We start from the raw sequence: 21,934 nt of genomic DNA, 5'->3' as shown, positions 1-21,934 counted from the left end.
GGGTATCGTTCTCGCTGCTCATTCTTCAGTCAAGACAGTGAGATCACTAGGACATTCGATCTTGGAAGGAGGGCATTGCAACTGAATCCGATATTGTCCATGCCTGTATTTTCTGGCAGCAGACACTGGATAGCGAGCAGGAGTGGGAACCGTGGCTGCTTTTCCACTCCCTTGCCTAGGGACATGGATACTGAGGGCAACTGTTGCCCCAGGTGAGGCCAGCTAATTGAAATTAAAAGTTGTGTTTTGACCCAGGATCTGCACTCCCTTCCACTGAATAGTAAGACATTACAGATTCCCTTAGGTTCAACTAGAATAGAAAACCAGTCCATTTAGTTATGCTAACTGGACATTGAATCTTGGAGCCTCTGGTCTCCGCGGATCAGTTACACGCTGCTCTTACGGAGACCTCGGGGAGCTCTGCAACTTTATTTCAAAAATATTTTGCAGTTGTACTGTCGGAGTATTCTGCGAACCTCCAGGTCTGATCACAGTGAGCTTGTGACATGGCCCATCTGCTGCAAGTGCAGGCTCAGTCCCAGACTGCCCCCAGTAATAAACAATAGCTTCACATGTTTCGGTTCAAGTCACTCTTCTAATTGTGCTGCTCCCTTCACAGCTTATCCTGTTGTTGGGTGGAATTCCCTTTCTATGGAGAGTATCTGGACACGTCATAGGACGTTTCGGTCTAGGACCTGAGTACGAGGTAAGCATTCCGTGACTTGGAATCACATTTTTCCATTGTTGAAACATTTAGTGATGAATTCCAGACAATAACGTGAAATAATTTGAAAGCTACGTATCGTGCCCGGTGTGTGTAATGTGGTTTGAACACTGACTTTAATTTTTTGCCCTTGAAAGATTTCACATTGATAGCTTGCAATAACCTTTTAATTATTTTCAGGACTGTAATCTTAAGAACTATATAGTATCCTTACTGGAAAAGGAGCAAAGATTAACACTAAATGATGTTCAGTTGGTCAGGATTTTTGCAAACTTGTTTTCTGTAGTTTTCTCTCTCTCTCTTCCTCCTCCCCATGCCAGCAGATGTCTTTAATCTCTCCATTATCTTCCTTTAGCTGGGAATGAGTGAGCGCGTGACCATTCAGCTATTTATAGTGTTCTGTTTTAGCCAACAGGATCTCTGGACAAGAAGGGTGCGATCATTCTATTTAGTGGCCTGGGGGGTGGTGGGAGTTAGTTTTAGTGTAAATCACGATTGAAACAACTTCAGTTCCAAGCTTCTGAATGGAAGCAGAGTGTTCTGCAAGAGTTGCAGGATCGCTGTTTCAAAAATAAAATTTAATTGAAATTAAAAGTTGTGCTTTGGCAAAGAAGCTCGGACTAAATATTAAGACCGTACAAATTCTCCAACTTAACCTGGAATAGAAAATCAGTCCCTGACGTTCAATAGTGTTGTGCTTTTTATAATCTAGCGATCCTTGAGTATCAGACCATCCTTTTAGATGGTTTGATCCCTAAAATGCATTTCTTGTAGAATAGATCTGCTTGAGAAGAGAGTTTCTAGAGTATGATGTTAAAATTGAATTTTTATGGAAAAAGGGTTAAATGTTGTGAAAACTATTTCCGTGGTCACTTTCTAGAATGGACGTATCGGCCTTTGCTCAGTGGGTCGCACACTCGCCTTTGAATCAGAAGGTTGTGGGTTCAAGTCCCGCTCCAGAGACTTGAGCGCATGGTCTAGGCTGCTACTCCAGTGCAGTGCGGAGGGAGTGCTGCACAGTTGGCAGGGCCATATATTGATGGAGCTGTTAAGTTGAGGCCCCGCCTGCCCCCTCGGGTGGATGTAAACGATCCCATGGCACTATTCTGAAGATGAGCAAACGAGTCCTCCCGGTGTCCTGGCCAACAGTTATCAATCAGCCAACACCACTAAAACCGATTATCGGGACGTCTGCCTCGTTCCTGTTTGTGGGATCTTGCTGTGTGCAAATTGGCTGTCACATTTGTGATTATAACAACAGTGACTGCACTTTAAAAGTGGTTCGTTGGCCGGAAAGCATCTGGGACATCCTGAGGATGTGAAAGGTGCTATATAAATGCAAGCTCTTTCTTTCTCCTCTTTCTAACATATTGTGCGGACTTGGTTATAATTTCTGATTTTATAGGAAGGGCACGAGTTGTATTCAAGTTAACTCACTTTCGAGTTGTATTCTGGTACCTTGCATAGATGAGCTCAGATTAATTGCTGGTGGAAGTCTGTCCAATTAGCATGAACTAGAATCTGGCTGTAACTGAAGTTTCCCCTCGGAGCAAGTGGCTTGGTGAAATGAATGTGCGCTGGTTTGCGGTGAGGGCTGATTAGAAACGGAGATGTTAACTATCTAGAAAATGTAGTAAAAACCTGCACTCTCCCTGTAACAAATCTGAAAACTGCTTTGTACACAGTCTGCAGATGTGTTTAATCTGTAGCTGATGAGGCTATGTGACATGAACAGGTGCAAAGCAGATCTGTTTGAGAACTGAGTTTTGAGAATTGCACTGTGGTGAGAAGTCTCGTCTTAATGCCATCCTTTATGCAACAAACTCTGCTCAATGCTATCAGAATACAGCTGCAGGTGTTGCCTCTTTATAGCTTTCATGTGTCTTGCACTGTAGCAATTCTGTTAACTCAAGCAGCTGCTGTAGGCTAGCATTATTCGGCTGGATCTTGCTGGAAAAATAACGGCCTGTTAACGATGCACGTCGTTCTGAATGCACAAATTGGACAGCAAGTTCAAGGAACGCCGTGAGTTGCGAATCTCCAGAACTTGCTGGTTGATTTACGCCACTCTGCCATTTGTTTCGCACAAACGGCGTCTCGCCCTCAACCTCTGTTATTTTTCAGGACTTGGCTGGATTTGCGTTTCATTACATTAAACTCGCCGAAAGCTGGGGCTGGAACTTCTCAGCGGAAGTACCTTTTTAACAACGTGATAATGCAATCAACCTCTGGCCCAGAAAGTGAACAATTTAAACTCTTCAATCTCATTCCTGCATGTCGTAAATTGTTGTTGGAGATTTTAAAAATGTCAAATTTTAAACTTTTACAATTTTTTCTTACTTTTTCTTTGTCTTTTTTTCTCTCTAATCCAATTTTTATTTCACTTTCTGTATCTGATTTCTCTGTTGTTCCTTTTTTTCCCTCAATTTTTAAATCTCATTGGTTAGGCAGATACACTGTTGGTCTCGCCATTCACTAAGGTCCCAGATGCCGTGTTGCCCCCGTTATTAGCTCCTACTTCCAGCAAATTACGGTGCAAAAATAATTTGAGCTGAAGGGTGCAGGGAAAAGTCTTGACGCCGTGAGATGCCCCACTCCAGCAAGATCCGGCCCATTATTTCTACTGTAGCGTGAAATCATGTGGAAGGAGCACTTTCAGCATAAAATGGCCTTTTCCTTTTCCCCCTCACTCTATACAATAATTTTTTGAAAAACTCAGGCAGGTGTCCGCTGCACTTCAGCGAACATCTTTGTAATTTCAATTGATTTTTGCTCACCGTGAACCTGCTTTTCTGGATCCTCTCTTGTAAAGCTATCATGCTGCAGGACATGTACACTTTTATTTTTTTGAAATTGTGTGTAGATCGCGGAGTATTTCATACCAGAAGTACTTTCTCCTTTTAAGGATCATCACTGCAGTACAACTTGTGCTTTTTAAAAAAAGGTTTCCTTTTATATTGTTGTCTGTTGACAGATAACACAGTCCCTGGCATTCCTGTTACTTGCCACCTTATTCAGTGCAGCCACCGGTCTCCCCTGGAGCATCTACAACACCTTCATCATTGAGGAGAAACACGGGTTCAATCAACAGGTCTGTAGTTTCCAGAATTTCTTTCAAAGCACTAAAACCAATTTTTGGAACAAGCTGCAAAGGACGTGTTTGGATTGTAGTATTAATCTTTAAAACTTTCCATATTAACTATATTGTAGGATGAACGCTGTCTGCTCTAAATTATGAACTTTATAAAAAATTTAAAATATAATCACTAACTACAAGTTTGATATTTCCTTGGTGTTACTGGTCATTCCAGTAAGCATTCCCTACAAACTACAGCGAGCCTTTACCTGCTAGCTATCTGCGTACATGTAGCAAGACCCGAGATTTGAACACAACCCTTGCCACTGTACTGCAGCTTCTGCAATATTTCACATATGCCACGTGATCTCCCTGCCCTCGCGAGGTGGAAGAATAGACTCTCAGACCGAGGCTTCGGCTGTAAACCACCAGACAAATTAATTGAATAATAAACAGGTAAATGAACAGTCCTTGGTATAAATTATATATTTGCAGCAATTACAAACTTCATTCACGTCAGTGCCAAAAACACCAAAGGCGCTTCCCCTACATTAACTCTGAACATATAACTAACCTGTGAGACACTGGTCGTTACTCCGCGGTTATCCACTGCCATGGAATCGTCTGGCCGTGGAATCCTCTGACTAGCCATATGCCTCTGATAGCTGTATACTGGCTCTGGTCTTCGTACAATACTGCCCAAGAATATAGTTCCAAATATTGCTGAAGATTTCCTAGAACGCAGGAAATTGACACTCATTTAGATGGTTAGACGTTCAAAGGATTCACAGCAATGTTTGCTCACACCAAAACAGCTGCCAAACAAGCATGTCCGGTGAACAGAGGCTGCTTGTAATGGAATAGAATGGCTTGACTCCACCCTGGAAGACCGATTGATTTCTTCCAAACACTTGACTTTCCATCTCATAGTTACAGAAGCAATTGAATGGACGCTTATTAATCCATAGTGACATGGAAGCGGCTGCGTTTCAGTGCTTTTGGCCTGTTCGACTGTAATGTATATGCTCTGTGGCTTGCTGAAGCAGCGAAGAGTTAGCAATTTTAACCCTGTGTTTGCTGTGGCCAGCAAAATAAACCGAATTTTAAAAATCCACAACAACAACCACTTGCATTTATATAGTGCCTTTAATGTAGTAAAACGTCCCAAGGTGTTTCCCAGGAGCGTTGTCCAGCATAATTTGACACCAAGTCACAAGGAGATATTGGGACAGGCAACCTTGGTCAAAGAGGTGGGTTTTAAGGAGCATCTTAAGGGAGGAAAGAGAGGTTTAGGGAGGGAATTCCAGAGCTTAGGGGCCCAGGCAGCTGAAGTCTTCATTGCACCACAGAATGAATAGTGTATCTATTAATTAAACTCCTTCATTTAGAAAGTAAATCTACTTTGTCTCAGTAACTGTTGCAGTCAGGTTTTTTTTGAGGAGGGACTTAACATTGCCCCCCACTCCTTTCTCGGAGGCAGTGAGCTCTGCTGGAACATGCTTCCACATCACTGGCAGCCCTCTGGTACCCAACGCAAGTGTGAGCCTAAAACTGCGAGTTTTGTCAGGCTATTCACCATGGGCGTACCGATGTCGAGCCTGATTCTGTCCACACTGTCAGGGAAGGAACCCTCCTGACATAATAAAACTCACTACTCACTTGGTTTGAGTATAAAGCAAGGCTTTAATCAACTTGTTTCAGAACATGGAAATCTAGTTGTACTTTACTAGTTCCTGTCTTACAAAATGTCCCTGGAAAGCTGGGACCCACGCCCGAGTATTTATACTCCTTGGACGGCGCCACCAGCTGGCCGGCCAGCGTTATTTCATAAGTAGTTTCTTGATGATGAGATTTATAACACCTCCCATTATTTTTTTTTTTAGTCCCCGCCCTAGTCCAGGGATTCTGAAGCCAATCGCATTGACCCCATCACTGCCCCAACTGGTGGCTAACTCCGCACATACCAGCAATTGAACCGGGACCCCTCTGAACTTCCTGGCTTAGTACCACACTGGGTAATCCATTCATTCACTGAGCTTGTTAACATTCTCTTTTTTTTCCAATCAATATGTTCCAGAATATTTTTAATTGTAATTTTTAATTAAGTTCTCTATTTATTCTGCATTTTTGAATGAAATGTCTCTTTCCCATGCATCGGGCCTCTTGGAGCTGTATGAAAATGGCCTTCCAGGTCTCGCTCAGTTATCTTTCTGGCCCCTCAACCCCCTCTGTGGGAAAGCATCTGATCATATGGGAAAACTTGCCATATGGAGAATATAAATGCAAATTGTTGTAGTAGTGAATACAAACTTGATTCTGCCGCTCCCCAATGCGATGTGTAGCAATCTATAGCTTTTATGTTGCAGATTGCTGTCGATTGGGAGATTGATCTAGATAGTTCAGACGATCTTCCTGTAAGCTGATTGCAGTACGGCTCTCACTATTCCACAGATGCAGACTGGCTATGACTGTTTGGCCAATTTGCACGTGCTAAGTACTGTAAGTAAAGCAGTGCTGTGGCTGGAGCCGCACATTCACTGGTCCCAGGAAAGTGATAGCATTTTTTTCCAGACTGCCATCAGTCTTTATTTAAAAAACCCTCAACATATTTAGCGTTTGGCTGCTGGCTGTACAAGAACAATAAAAAGCAACTTTAACTTCAATCGCTATAATTTTTGACTAAACTAAATTTAAGTTCATTTCAGTTTCGATTTTCCAAAACTGGATGCCGTAGGTTTTCTGAGGGTAAATATTTTTGTTGATGCTTAGCCTCATTAAATTATCAAAAATAAGGGCTTATGGTCTGTTCCCCTGCGCGCACACTCTCTAAGTTAGCTAGATATCAGAGTAACTGTGGACATTCTCAAGGGTATAAGGAGTGAGGGCTACCTCACCCGAGTATTCGGAGACCGTGAAGCCAAATATATATTTAGAATAGGGAGGTTAATGGGGATGACTTGGGGGGTAAGGAAGGGGAAGAGAGGGGATGACATGGGGGGGGGCAGGCAGAGAGTGGATGGCGGGGGGATGAGAGTGGATGGGGGGTTTGGTTGTGGGGGGAGGGATAGCGGGGCAGAGAGTGGATGGGGGAGGGGGAGAGTGGATGGGGGGTTTGGTTGTGGGGGGAGGGGAGAGCGGGGCGGAGAGTGGATGGGGGGGACGAGAGTGGTTGGGGGGAGAGTGGATGGGGGGGGGTTGGTTGTGGGGGGAGGGAGAGCGGGGCGGAGAGTGGATGGGGGGAGGGGGAGAGTGGATGGGGGGTTTGGTTGTGGGGGGAGGGATAGCGGGGCGGAGAGTGGATGGGGGGAGGGGGAGAGTGGATTGGGGGGGGAGGGAGAGCGGGGCGGAGAGTGGATGGGGGAGGGGGAGAGTGGATGGGGGGGGTTTGGTTGTGGGGGGAGGGAGAGCGGGGCGGAGAGTGGATGGGGGAGGGGGAGAGTGGATGGGGGGGGTTTGGTCGTGGGGGGAGGGAGAGCGGGGCGGAGAGTGGATGGGAGGGGGAGAGTGGCTGGGGGGGTTTGGTCGTGGGGGGAGGGATAGCGGGGCGGAGAGTGGATGGGGGGGGCAGAGAGTGGATGGGGGAGGGGGAGAGTGGATGGGGGGGTTTGGTTGTGGGGGGAGGGAGAGCGGGGCGGAGAGTGGAGGGGTGGGGGGGGGGTTTGATCTGTGAGGCTGGCCGTATTTTTTTGGCTCCCCTGCTGCTGATTATTTCAGAGGAGTCAGGATTCCATCCCCGACTTTCCAAAAAAAAAACTCCAGGGGTTTTCAGGAAGTCGGATTGCGTGGAATTTTTATAGTGGCAAACAGGAACCAAATGTGGCTCCCTCGGATCCTGGCAGGGGAGCCAAATCCTTTTAAAGACGGAGCTAGCATTGCTGCAGCCACATAAACACTTCTAACCTTTTCTCTTTAAACTCTGTATGCAGATAAATACTCCTAAAGTTGCAAGGGCGATCCAGTTGTGTGATAGTGATGTTTTAATAGCTGCAATAGTCGGCGCTTGGTGCGTTGAGGCTGGGCTGTAACAGGCTACCTTTCATTTTCGCAGACTTTGGGATTCTTTTTTAAAGATGCCTTGAAGAAATTCGCCGTGACTCAGTGCATTCTGCTCCCGGTGACCTCGCTGCTGTTGTACATCATTAAAATCGGTGGGGATTATTTCTTCATCTACGCTTGGCTTTTCACATTAATCGTTTCACTGGTGAGTACACAATACTTCCCTTATTTTTAATTCTGTTTTTCCCCTCTTTCTGACTGACCTGACTTCCCGTTCCCTTCTCCCTCCTTTCCTGAAGGTGGTGGTGATTTTAATGTTGAGATGATTCAATGGGTAACAGACACCTCCTCTTTCCTTGCTCAAGTGGCACGTCACGTGAGCCTATGCAGTAAGAGGCTATTTGGCTGTGGGAGACCAGCCTGATCCTGAACATAACCGACTTGCACCTCCAGCAGGATTTACTCAATAGCAATTGTTGGGAGGAGTTTTGGCAGATTGATTTCCTTTCACTACCCCCAGCTCTTCCGCCTCCTACTCCTCAACCCCATGCCGTGAACATTGAGACCAACTCAAGTGCCCCTTTCACTTCCCGGGCTGTGATCAGTGAGCTGGGTAGGGACCTGGAATCATACCCAGGACCATCTCTGTTTTGTATGGCTCAGTCCCTCGTACACGGTGCACTCACCCACTGAGTTACCAAGACAGATGACCTTCAATTTACTTGTTAACTTGCTTCTATCTACTTCATCTTGTTTTGATATGGTTTATGTTTTATTTAAAATGACATAACTAGCTAAAGCTTGAATGGGTAATTTCTTAAAAACGCATAAAACTTGTGTTTTGTGGTTGGGGAGATCACCTTCAGACCGTTCGCAGGTGAGAGATAGCCGCTAGGGAGTAGAACACTCTTTCACACTAGTGTCTACATCAAACAACCCTGAAGGTGAGTTAAATGCGAAGCTCCTTGAACCTTGACCTCATAGAATCTACTCCAGGACTTGAGCACACAATCCAGGCTGACACTTCAGTGCTGTATTGCAATGAGTGCTGCCCCGTGGAGGGGCTGTATTGCAATGAGTGCTGCACTGTGGAGGGGCTGTATTGCAATGAGTGCTGCACTGTGGAGGGGCTGTATTGCAATGGGTGCTGCACTGTGGAGGGGCTGTATTGCAATGAGTGCTGCACTGTGGAGGTGCTGTATTGCAATGGGTGCTGCACTGTGGAGGGGCTGTATTGCAATGAGTGCTGCACTGTGGAGGGGCTGTATTGCAGTGAGTGCTGCACTGTGGAGGGGCTGTATTGCAGTGAGTGCTGCACTGTGGAGGGGCTGTATTGCAGTGAGTGCTGCCCTGTGGAGGAGCTGTATTGCAGTGAGTGCTGCCCTGTGGAGGGGCTGTATTGCATTAAACCGAGGCCCTGTCTGCCTCCTCAGATGGCTGTAAAAGAGCCCATGTCACTATACAAAGAGCAGGGAAGTTCTCCGTGTGTCACGACTAAATATTTATTCCTCAACCAACATCAGCATAAAAATAAAACAAAAACGGTGACTCAACCGTGGCTAACGAGGGAAATTAGGGATAGCAGAAGATCCAAGGAGAGGATATATAAATTGGCCAGAAAGAGCAGCAAACCTGAGGATTGGGAGCAGTTTAGGATTCAGCAAAGGAGGACAAAGGGATTAATTAAGAGGGGGAAAATAGATTGAGAGTAAGCTTGCAGAGAACATAAAAATTGACTGTAAAAGCTTCTATAGATATGTGAAGAGAAAAAGATTGGTGAAGTCAAGCGTAGGTCCCTTGCAGTTAGAATCAGGGGAATTTATAATGGGGAACAAAGAAATGGCAGACCAATTAAATACATACTTTGGTTCTGTCTTCACAAAGGAGGACACAAATAACCTCCCAAAGATGTCGGGGAACATAGGGTCTAATGAGAGGGAGGAACTGCATGAAATCAGTATTTGTAGGGAAATAGTGTTAGGAAAATTGATGGGATTGAAGGCCGATAATTCCCCAGGGCCTGATAATCTACATCCTAGGGTACTTAAGGAAGTGACCCTAGAAATTGTAGATGCATTGCTGGTCATCTTCCAAAATTCGATAGACTCTGGAATAGTTCCCATGGATTGGAGGGTAGCTAATGTAACCCCACTATTTAAAAAAAGGTGGTAGAGAGAAAACGGGGAATTACAGACCGGTAAGTCTGACATCGGTAGTGGGGAAGATGTAATAGCAGAGCACTTGGAAAACAGTGACAGGATCAGATAAAGTCAACATGGATTTACAAAAGGTAAATCATGCTTGACTAATCTACTGGAATTTTTTGAGGATGTAACTGGTAGAATAGATAAGGGAGAACCAGTGGATGTGGTGTATTTGGACTTTCAGAAGGCTTTCGATATATCATCTAGACGAGGGAATTAGATGTAATATCTGCAGGTTTGCAGACGAGACAAAGCTGGGTGGGCGTGTGTGCTGTGAGGAGGATGCAGAGAAACTCCAGTATGATTTGGACAGGTTGGGTGATTATACTGCATTTGCCATGCATCTGCCCAATGTGGATAAATGCGAGGTTATCCACTTCGGTGGCAAAAACAGGAAGACAGATTATTATCTGACCGGCAATAGATTGGGAAAAGGGGAAGTGCAACGAGACCTGGGTGTCCTTGTGCACCAGTTGCTGAAGGCAAGCATGCAGGTGCAGCAGGCGGTTAAGATAGCAAATGGTATGTTGGCCTTCATAGCGAGAGGATTCGAGTGCAGGAACAAGGATGTCTTGCTGCAGTTGTACAGGGCCTTGGTGAGACCACACCTTGAGTATTGTGTGCAGTTTTGGTCACCTTATCTGAGGAAGGATGTTCTTGCCATGGAGAGAGTGCAGTGAAGATTCACCAGACTGATACCTGGGATGGCAGGAATGACGTATGAGGAGAGATTGGGTCGATTAGGCTTATATTCGCTAGAGTTTAGAAGAATGAGAGGGGATCTCATTGAAACTTATAAAATTCTAACAGGACTAGACAGACTAGATGCAGGAAGGATGTTCCTGATGGTGGGGGAGTCCAGAACCAGGGGTCACAGTCTAAGGATAGGGGGTAAGCCATTTAGGACTGATGAGGAGGAATTTCTTCACCCAGAGAGTGGTGAACCTGTGGAATTCTCTACCACAAAAGGCAGTTGAGTCCAATTCATTAAATATATTCAAGAAGGAGTTAGATATATTTCTTAAGGCTAAAGGGATCAAGGGATATGGGGAGAAAGCAGGGACCGGATACTAAATTTGGATGATCAGCCATGATCTCATTAAATGGTGGAGCAGGTTCGAGGGGCCGAATGGCTCCTATCTTCTATGTTTCTATCAAAAGAGGATATCTGATCATTTATCTCTTTGATGTTGTGGGACCTTGCTGTGCGTAAATTGGCTGCCGAGTTTTCCGTACATTACAACAGTTCAAAAATACTCCATTGGTTGTAAAACACTTTGGGACATCCTGGAAGGCACTATATAAATCCAAGTTCGTTCTTTTGAAGATCCTGTCACCACACCAGTCAACCTGATGTGCTTGGAGTGCAGTCCCTTGCTCTGTGTTGAATGATGGGTTTTCCTGCTCTCCGAATCTGTCTAGAACTGTGCTTGGACTTCTCAAACCCATGCCTGAGAAAGCAACTATCAGAGAGTTGTGTTATGAATTGAATTGAATTGTATTGATGCTCTTGAACAAAACAGTTGCACGGGTCGCTCCCTGGCCCACCTAGCCCCAATTTTAAATTCATCACTTGAGCAGTCATTTAATAAAAAAATAAAAAAAGTTTGTTGCAATAATTTTGAGCCCTCACCTTAATCTGAAGCATTGTGAAATATATGCTTGCACATTTTTGACTTTGTGCGTGACTTTTACATTGTTTTAAAATCCATGTGATGGTGGGTAGCGGGGCTCTCCCATTGGCTCAGTGCATTTATCCAGCGAACAATGACCCACACAGACCAGGAATGACTGATATCCAATCCCCAGTCTCGATCTCAGTCATGGTGATGGTAGGGGCACCACAATGATCTTCAATGACACCGAATTATTGTGGGCGGGAAAAAGAATCAGCCAAAATTTCTGCTCCTGATCAGTAACCAGTGACTTCTGTTGGAGATGGTGTTCGCTGATGTTGAATAAGGACAATGCCAAAGAGGAGCCATGAAATGGCAAGAGCAGTTTGTCAAGAGGTGCGTCGTAAAGGGATCTACAAGGTGATGGCCTCCATGCTACGATAGGCTGCAACACTTGTCAAGTTTCACACATGAATAATGGCCACTTGGCTGAGGATGGCTGATGATTGTGGAACCGTACCCCACTGAGGTATCATCACCTTCACGAGGGGAAGAACGGAAGAACTTGACTATGTAACGCCTGATCATGTCCTCATGACATCTCGAAGTGCTTCACGTGCAATTAGTTTTGAAGTGTCGTTGCTGTTATGTTGGTAAATGCAGCAGCCTTGCTGTACAGAGCAAGGTCTCTCAAACAGTAAAGGGATCTGAAATAAAAACAAAATGCTGGAAATACTCAGCAGGTCAGGCAGCATCTGTGGAGAGAGAAACCGAGTTAACGTTTCGGGTCGATGACCTTTCATCAGAACAGCAAAGGGATCTATTTAGTTAATCTCGAAAGGAGAACAAGTGGTGTGAACATGTTAATGTAATAGATTCTGTATATGGCATAATGGAAAATTCTGTTGCTAGTTTGTTTTTAAATATATAAAATGCCCAAAAGTAACACTGCTACCTCTTCACCCATTTTGATCATTTCCCCCCCCCCCCCTTTTGTATTTTGCTTGAGTTCCAATTTCTGATTAGAATGAACACACTTTCCAAAATTTCCAAAAATAGTCCTGCATTTTAATTCTACTTTTAAATCTTTTTAGCAGTCATCACTTTGAGGATTCCATGAAGACTTTGAATGGTCGGAATGTTTTTGTAGAAGTGCCCAGCAATGTTGGCTTGTAATCAGAATTTATCCAGAGTGGGTGTTGAGGCTGAAACTAAAATCAAAGAAGCTTTAGCTGTAAAACATGTTCCTTTTCTTGCAGCAATGCTGGTTTAAAGTTTTTACATCTTGTTGTTGTTTGTCACAATCGTATTGATAATCCACTGTTTCCTCTTTTTGTAATTCATCCCAGAATATTGACAGTACATTTAAGAGCATTAGTGACTATAAATGCTTTTGTTGAGACCACTGTAGCGTTCGATAGCATGGGTGTGAAGCGTTTGATGTGCTTCTAACTTGTTCTCCCCTCTCTGTCCTTCTCTTTAGGTGTTGGTGACCATCTATGCTGATTATATCGCGCCACTGTTTGATAAATTCACTCCACTTCCTGATGGGGAGTTGAGGGAGAATATTGAGGAAATGGCCAAGAGTATTAGCTTTCCTCTAACCAAGGTTTATGTAGTAGAGGGTAAGACACAGCCATTGTACCTGCTCTGTAGCATTTTGATAGATGAAACTTGAAGGCGCAATTACTTCACGCCTGCACTGAAAGTAGCCTGTTCAAAGAGAATATGTTGCTGCTTGGTGACGCTCTCCTTGTTAACTGAAGCATAATAACAATGCTGAGCTCCACTCCAGTGTGTGCAAATAACTAAAGGTGGCGATGCTTTTATAACCACATGAACCTTTACCAAAGCAAAATACTGCGGATGCTGGTAAGGTGAAATAAAAACAGAAAATACTGTTAATACTCAGGAGGTCAGGCAGCATCTGTGGAGAGAGAAACCGAGTTATGTTTCAGGTCGATGACATTTTGTCAGGTTCTCCTGAACGGTCATAGTCACTGACCTGAAATGTTAACTCTATTTCTCTCTCCACAGATGCTGCCTGACCTGCTGAGTATTAACAGCATTTTCTGTTTTTATTTCAGATAAAAACTGACTAAAGGTTTCTTGAAGGGTTATGGTCCTGCGGCACTGTTGCCCTTGAGTTTTTTTTGAACAACCTCCAGCCTGCTCCTATCACTTCCATTCTGTACTGGAGGCTTTCAGTGAGCTATATCAATAGAGTTCACTCGGGTGGCAGAAACCTCATTCAGCAGCATTTCCGTCCACTCTGCAGACCCAACCGACTTTACACTGACATTTCCTGCATGTTCTGGACCTTGAATCAGTGGAATTCTCTAACCTTGGTTTATGCACGTCTCTGTCTCTTGAAGGCGGAGAGCGTGCTGGTGAGATGGTGGCAGTTGTTGCTGACTCCATCTCTACCGTGAAACATTGTTTTAGCGGGCGTTTACATTGCCTTGCCCTGGAGCTGCTGTTCCTATACGGCTTTAAAACCCGTACACCATGATGTGCAGTTTGTGCTAAAATTAAAAAAAATATATCATTTTTCTTTCCTTTTTAAACACACTAACTAACTGTTGTAGATTATGATGTCATGGGCGTTGGACACTGTGATACTGTACCCAGATAGCCATACGTCACCAGTAGCCTAGACTGTAATTGTTGGTAGACCACGGAGTCCTGTATGTCAATGATTTGGAGGACGGTACAGTAACAAACTTCTCCAAGTTTGCTCATGGCACCAAGTTAGGAGGCTCCTCTGCATGCTAGTTTTACCAACTGAGCCATCGCAAAAGTTGGTGCTTGGGGCAAGAGGTTTGTTGCAGCGAGATATCCCACAACAAATCTCTCAAATTTCGACACTCATTGCCTGCAGAGTGACTAATTTTACCTTAAAAATCACGGGGCCGTAAAAATTCTGGTTTCTAAGCAGACCTGACGATAACTAATCGCTAATGTTTTACATAGAAACATGTAGCAGTACATACAAGTTGCAACACAGAAACAGGCCAGTCTGTGTCCGCATTTACTCTCCACATAAGGAAATAGTGCCAATCCATTCATCTTGAATGTCGACATAGTTTCTGCCTCACACACCGACTGGGAATCGAATTCCACAGCCTCACAACTCTGTTTTAAGTTTCTCTTATTCTTTTCTAAATCTCTTCCATTTGACCTTGAGTCTATGGTTTTAGGTTCACAATTTAATTTTTAACTCCAGCAATAAAATCTGAAATTGCTGGCTTTATTTTGTGATCATTGCAATGATTTTAAAGTCTTACTAATCCTAAAACCAACTAAATTATTAAAATGCAGATATTGTAATGAATTATGATGAGATTTATTCCATCAAATTGCTGTGGACCAGACTCTTGAGCACGGGTGAAGAAAATATAGCCGTGCTACATTTTCTGAAGTTACAAAAGTTTCCTCCAACTTTCAAGCCAATATGTTATCATTCTTTCCCTCACCAGCTGATGTTGTCTTTTCGCAGTGCCCAGTTTGACCCAGAACTCTTAATTAGCTTTCATTGTTTTTGGTATGAGAATTATAAGTTGGCATTTAGTGACCAGTCCAACAAAATGCTGATCTAACAGCGAGACATGTCTTTTTGACCACAAAACCTCTTGTAAATTTAGCATAAACTTAAAAAAAAAAAAAAATGGCCAAAGCAATTGTTTTAATGCTTTGTAGTAAACAGTATTAACCTTCTTCAATGTTTTGACCAGGGTCAAAGAGATCATCGCACAGCAATGCGTATTTCTATGGTTTTTTTAAGAACAAGCGTATTGTTCTGTTTGACACGCTGCTTGAAGATCATTCCCCATTAAATAAAGGGACAGCTGATGAGAACATCGAGATGCAGACGGCTGCTGGAGATGGCAGTGAAACCGAGACTGCCGAGACCAAACTAAGACCAAAGGTACGCCTGCTGGTTGTATTATCCATAGCTCCTATTAAACTTTTTTTTTAATTGATTGTTTGTTGGGACGTGGACAACATTGTTACGGTCTGGAAAAAAGGGGCATGCCTGACCCCGCACCGACTGTGTTCTCTCCTATCTTGACCGTGGGACAGGATATAACCAGGCTGGTGAGCGAGTCTGGGATGTTGGCTGAAACACGTGACTAGTCTGTGGATAGCTACCCCAACTCGGGCCCTGGTATATTACTTTTTAAAGGATTTTGTTTGGTAATCGCTACTTTCTTTTCAGAATAAGAGGCAAGGCTGCAGTAACCAAGAGGTTCTAGCAGTACTGGGTCATGAGCTTGGACACTGGAAACTAGGCCATACTGTGAAAAACATTGTCATTAGCCAGGTAATACATGGTTCTTTTTTACAGTAATATATAATATATATATATATTTATTAAGGTGATGATTTGCTGAAGTAAGGTTCCACAGGCACCTGGTTCCTCTGTTTCCTCCCCCATGATGCCACTCTTAGGCTATTTGATCATCGAGGGCTTTCCAATCCAGTTCACCTTGCACTATCTAGATTTCCATATAACCATCAGAAGCAGGAGCCCACGCTGATGAAGCCATTGCAGGGGCTCTTCTACTTCCCCAGCTGAAATCAGCAGAGGTGGGGAATTGAATCAAAGATCTTCTGACTTGCTTGCATGTGTGGGGTCCATTATTTTTTAATTTTTAGACCCGTTGCCCTTTGGTAAACTGCCAGATCTGTTGAGGGGAGAGAAAACAAAAGTAATGTTTAATAAATAACAACAGAAAATGCTGGAAAAACTCAGCAGGTCAGGCAACATCCGTGGAGAGAAATTTGAGTTGACGTTTCGGGTTTGACCCTTCTTCAAAACTGGAGAGAAAAGGAACTAGATCGAAGGCAGGGCTGCGATCGGATAAAAGAACCAAAAGAAGTAAAAGAGATTAGAAGCTAGACGAGATGGTAATAGGCTGTGATTAGGTGTAAAGTGTACTGGCAGGGCAAAAGATAGCTGCCAGGTGTGAGAGAGAAACAAAAGGAAAGGGGGGGGGGAGGAAAGGAGTGGAAAAATATAAGTAAAAATGAAATAGGGGCCGAGGTTATGATCTGAAATTGTTGAACTCGATATTGAGACCGGAAGGCTGCAGAGTGCCTAATCGGAAGATGAGGTGCTACCTGTAGGGTTTATAGAATATATCCACTTGGAAGAATTGAGATTTGCAGGGAGTTGCTGGGTTTATGTTGGCTGCAGGTGAGTGCGGAAGAAGACGGAAGAATCTTTAGGAACAGGTGAACCAGTGTCTCTTTCCATAGCCCAACCCCTCTCCTCACCATTCCCCTCGATCCCTTCCATCTGCACAAACACACCCAGCTGTGGCCTGTTAGTTTTAATGGCCTTTCTACTCGTGTCCACTGGTATTTGAAGACTTCAGCATAAGATTGGCCTAGATCAGGAATAAAACCTGGGATAAAAAACAGAAAATGCTGGAAAAACTCAGCAGGTCAGGCAATCTCTGTGGAGAGAGAAACAGAGTTAACGTTTCAGGTTGGTGACCCTTCGTCAGATGCTGCCTGACCTTTTGAATCTTTCTAGCATTTTCTGTTTTCAGATTTCCAGCATCAGCAGTATTTTGCTTTTTGGTCAAACCTGGGACTTGTGTGTCGCAATATCACTTCACACATTATACTTTCCCACTGAGTCGGTGTGGGGTGTGGGGCGAGGGGCGATATTTTGGAGGGGAGGGGAGGGGTGCAGTGAAGTTCCCCAATGCTAAAGTTTTTGAAATAGGTTTTGTACAGACAAAGAAGTTCTCCATTTTAAAAGACCAAGTTCCAATACCAAAGGTAATTTAAATTGCAAATTTCTGGCACATTTTTATATAATAAAGCGGTTTATGTATCAATTGCACTTTTTTTTTATTCGTGGGATGTGGGCGTCGCTGAAACGGCCAGCATTTATTGCCCATCCCTAATTGCCCTTGAGAAGGTGGTGGTGAGCCGCTTTGAACCGCTGCAGTCCGTGTGGTGAAGGTACTCCCACAGTACTGTTAGGGAGGGAGTTCCAGGATTTTGACCCAGCGATGATGAACGAATGGCAATATGTCTCCAAGTTAGGATGGTGTGTAACTTGGAGGGGAACTTGTAGGTGGTGGTGTTCCCATGTGCCTGCTGCCCTTGTCCTTCTAGGTGGAAGAGGTCACGGGTTTGGGAGGTGCTGCCGAAGAAGCCTTGGTGAGTTGCTGCAGTGCATCTTGTAAATGGTACACACTGCAGCCACGATGCGGCAGTTTAAGGTGGTGGGTGGGGTGCCAATCGAGCGGGCTGCTTTGTCCTGGATGGTGTCGAGCTTCTTGAGTGTTGTTGGAGCTGCACTCATCCAGGCAAGTGGAGAGTATTCCATCACACTCCTTACTTGTGCCTTGTAGATGGTGGCAATGCTTTGGGGAGTCAGGAGGTGAGACACTCGCCGCAGAATACCCAGCCTCTGACCTGCTCTTGTTGCCACAGTATTTATGTGGCTGGCCCTGGTTAAATTTCTGGTCAATGGTGACCCCAGGATGTTGATGGTGGGGGATTTGGCGATGGTAATGCCGTTGAATGTCATGGGGGGGAGGCGGTTAGACTCTCGCTTGTTGGAGATAGTCATTGCCCAGCACTTGTGTGGCACGAATGTTACCTGTCACTTATCAGCCCAAGCCTGAATGTCGTCCAGGTCTTGCTGCATGCGGGCATGGACTGCTTCATTATTTGAGGAGTTCCGAATGGAACTGAACACTCTGCAATCATCAGCGAACATCCTCACTTCTGACCTTATGATGGAGGGAAGGCCATTAATGAAGCAGCTGAAAATGGTTGGGTCTAGGACACTGCCCTGAGGAACTCCTGCAGCGATGTCCTGGAATTGTGTCCTCACTTCCAGTCTTAGATGAGAGACCTGGAAGCTACTGAAACTAGCACTGCATTGCCATGCACCTAGACCTGGGCCCATGTCCACCCAGCTTGCTTCTGTCACATGGCTGATTAGGCACTTTGACTTTCCAGTACGATCTACCCAGTGAATTGTGTTTCAGCGTTCGTTACCTGCCACCTTCTATGGTGTATCGCTCAGACCAGCATCCACACTTCTGACCTTATGATTGAGAGAAGGTCATTGATGAAGCAGCTGAAGATGGTTGGGCCTAGGACACTGCCCTGAGGAACTCCTGCAGCGATGTCCTGGGGCTGTGATAATTGACCTTCAATCACCACAACCATCTTCCTTTGTGCTAGGTATGACTCCAGCCAGTGGAGTGTTTTCCCCCTGATTCCTATCGACTTCAATTTTACTAGAGCTCCTTGATGCCACAGTCGATCAAATGCTGCCTTGATGTCACCGACAGTCACTCTCACCTCACCTCTGGAATTCAGCTCTTTTGTCCAAGGCTGTAAAGAGGTCTGGAGCCGAGTGGTCCTAGCGGAACTCAAACTGAGCATCAGTGAGCAGATTATTGGTGAGTAAGTGCCACTTGATAGCACTGTCGACAACACCTTCCTTCACTTTGCTGATGATTGAGAGTAGATTGATGGGGCAGTAATTGGCCGGATTGGATTTGTCCTGCTTTTTGTGGACAGAACATTCCTGGGCAGTTTTCCACATTGTCGGATAGATGCCAGTGTAGCTGTACTGGAACAGCTTGGCTAGAGGTGCGGCTAGTTCTGGAGCACAAGTCTTCAGCACGACAGCCGGGATGTTGTCAGGGCCCACAGCCTTTGCTGTATCCAGTGCACTCAGCCGTTTCTTGATATCACGTGGAGTGAATCGAATTGGCTGAAGACTGGCTTCTGTGATGGTGGGAACCTCAAGAGGAGACCAATATGGATCATCCACTCGGCACTTCTGGCTGAAGATGGTTGCCAACGCTTCAGCCTTTTCTTTTGCACTCACCTGCTGGGCTCCACCATCATTGAGGGTGGGGATATTCATCGAGCCTCTTCCTCCTGTTAGTTGTTTAATTGTCCACCACCATTCACGACTGGATGTGGCAGGACTGCAAAGCTTTGATCTGATCTGTTGATTGTGGGATCGCTTAGCTTTGTCTATAGCATGCTGCTTCCGCTGTTTAGCATGCATGTAGTCCTGTGTTGCAGCTTCCCCAGGTTGGCACCTTTTTTTAGGTAAATCTGGTGCTGCTCCTGGCATGCTCTTCTGCACTACTCATTGAACCAGGGTTGGTCCCGTGGCTTGATGGTAATGGTAGAGTGAGGGATATGCCAGGCCATGAGGTTACAGATTGTGGTGGAAAGCAATTCTGCCACTGCTGATGGCCCACAGCACCTCATGGATGCCCAGTTTTGAGCTGCTAGATCTGTTCTGAATCTATCCCATTTAGCACGGTGGTAGTGCCACACAACACGGTGGAGGGTGTTCTCAGTGTGAAGGCGGGACTTTGTCTCCACAAGGACTGTGAGGTGGTCACTGCGACCAATGCTGTCATGGACAGATGCATCTGCGACAGGTAGATTGGTGAGGACAAGGCCAGTAGGTTTTTCCCTCGTGTTGGTTCTCTCACCACCTGTCGCAGGCCCAGACTGGCAGTTATGTCCTTCAGGACTCGGCCAGCTCGGTCAGTAGTGGTGCTACCGAGCCACTCTTGGTGATGGACATTGAAGTCCCCCACCCAGAGTACATTCTGTGCCCTTGCTACTCTCAGTGCTTCTTCCAAGTGGTGTTCACCATGGAGGAGTAGATTCATCAGCTGAGGGAGGGCGGTAGGTGGTAACCAGCAGGAGGTTTCCTTGCCCATGCTTGACATGAAGCCAGGAGACTTCATGGGGTCTGGAGTCAATGTTGAGGACTCCCAGGGCCACGCCTTCCAGACTGTATACCACTGTGCCGCCACCCCTGGTGGGTCTGTCCTGCCGGTGGGACAGGACATACCCAGGGATGGTGATGGAGGAGTTTGGGACATTGGCTGAAAGGTATGATTCTGTGAGTATGACTATGTCAGGCTGTTGCTTGACTAGTCTGTGGGACAGCGCTCCCAATGTTGGCACAAGTCCCCAGATGTTGGTGAGGAGGACTTTGCAGGGTCGACTGGGCTGGGTGTGCCATTGTTGTGTCTGAAGCCGGTGCCGAGGTTGATGCCGGGTGGTCTGTCTGGTTTTATTATTCTTGTTTCTCGTAGTGGTTTGTTACAACTGAGTGGCTTGCTGGGCCATTTCGGAGGGCAATTAAGAGTCAACCACATTGCTGTGGGTCTGGAGTCACATATAGGCCAGACCAGGACATATAGGCCAGATAGGACGGCAGATTTCCTTCCCTAAAGCATACTAGTGAACCAGATGGGTTTTTACGACAATCCATGGTCACCATTACTGATACTAGTTTTTTATTCCAGATTTATTTAATTAACTGAATTGAAATTCCCAGCTGCCGTGGTGGGATTTGAACCCACGTCTTCAGCTCATTAGCCCAGGCCTCGGGATTCCTAACATAACCACTATGCTACTGTTCCCATTTTGGCTTCCATTCTTGTACGTATAATTGAATTTAATCTTTTGAGCACAATTGCAATCCTTTAGGATCCAGTTGCATCAAATTTCATTTTGTGTGAAGGTTAAGTATAAATCGGAATTAAATTACAACCTGCAGTACATTTTGGAGTAGATTAAAATGTAGGTGGTTGCTCTTGAATGTGATCTGCACGGACGGGTCACAATTGCTGCCTAGAAATGTCTTTAACTAATGTTCGGTTTACTGGTGTGTAATGCTGGTGCTTGTATTTCAGGTGAACTCTTTCTTTTGCTTTTTGCTGTTTGCTGTTCTCATGGAAAGACAGGAGCTTTTCTCCGCCTTCGGTTTCTATGACACCCAGCCAACTCTAATTGGATTGATGATCATCTTCCAGTTCATTTTCTCCCCCTACAATGAGGTACGGTGAAACTGTGATGCCTTTTATTGATTCAATTCATTTCCGTTGCTACCGCTGGGCTTATTTAGTGCAGTGCTACCACAGTGCCATAGGAAGAAATTGCACTTAAGATAAGTTTCTAGTGTAATATTCTGAATTCATCACCATGAGCTCCTCCTAGTGTTACACCGCTCAAACTTGCCTTTCACACGCAGAGGATGTTTGTGATGTTTCTTTGAGTTCAAATGGATATGCAGCATGAAAATTTCACACTTGACCATTATGCTTTACTGAAGTGGTGATCTCACTGGTTAATAGTACGTGTTGCAAAATAACGGAGCTCTGTACAGATATTCCATTCTGTTTGAGGTCTGTAGCAATTGCTCACAGTCACTGCCTTAAAGAAACCTCAGTATTGTTGAGACTAATTTTGAATTGCATCGCTTTGAGTATTAATTACAATCTAGGTGAATCATTGT

At 44.9% G+C, this 21,934-nt stretch overlaps 1 protein-coding gene across 1 annotated transcript in view; it reads left to right on the top strand.

The window, feature by feature from the left end:
* The window catches only part of zmpste24 (zinc metallopeptidase, STE24 homolog), a 38,197-nt gene that overhangs the window by 8,543 nt on the left and 7,720 nt on the right, over positions 1-21,934 (top strand). Inside the window, exons 3-9 of the mRNA XM_085963084.1 lie at positions 620-706; positions 3,699-3,815; positions 7,849-8,001; positions 13,100-13,241; positions 15,351-15,544; positions 15,836-15,940; positions 21,333-21,476. Coding sequence (XP_085819210.1) covers positions 620-706; positions 3,699-3,815; positions 7,849-8,001; positions 13,100-13,241; positions 15,351-15,544; positions 15,836-15,940; positions 21,333-21,476 — 942 coding nt within the window. The remainder of the gene's footprint in view (positions 1-619; positions 707-3,698; positions 3,816-7,848; positions 8,002-13,099; positions 13,242-15,350; positions 15,545-15,835; positions 15,941-21,332; positions 21,477-21,934) is intronic.

The sequence above is a fragment of the Somniosus microcephalus genome, chromosome 20, assembly GCF_052327205.1.
Source record: "Somniosus microcephalus isolate GS21.2 chromosome 20, FLI_Smic_1.0, whole genome shotgun sequence".
NCBI classification, from domain to species: domain Eukaryota; kingdom Metazoa; phylum Chordata; class Chondrichthyes; order Squaliformes; family Somniosidae; genus Somniosus; species Somniosus microcephalus.
The sequence above is the reverse complement of the archived record's forward strand: the minus strand, read 5'-3'. Positions and strand labels throughout refer to the sequence as shown.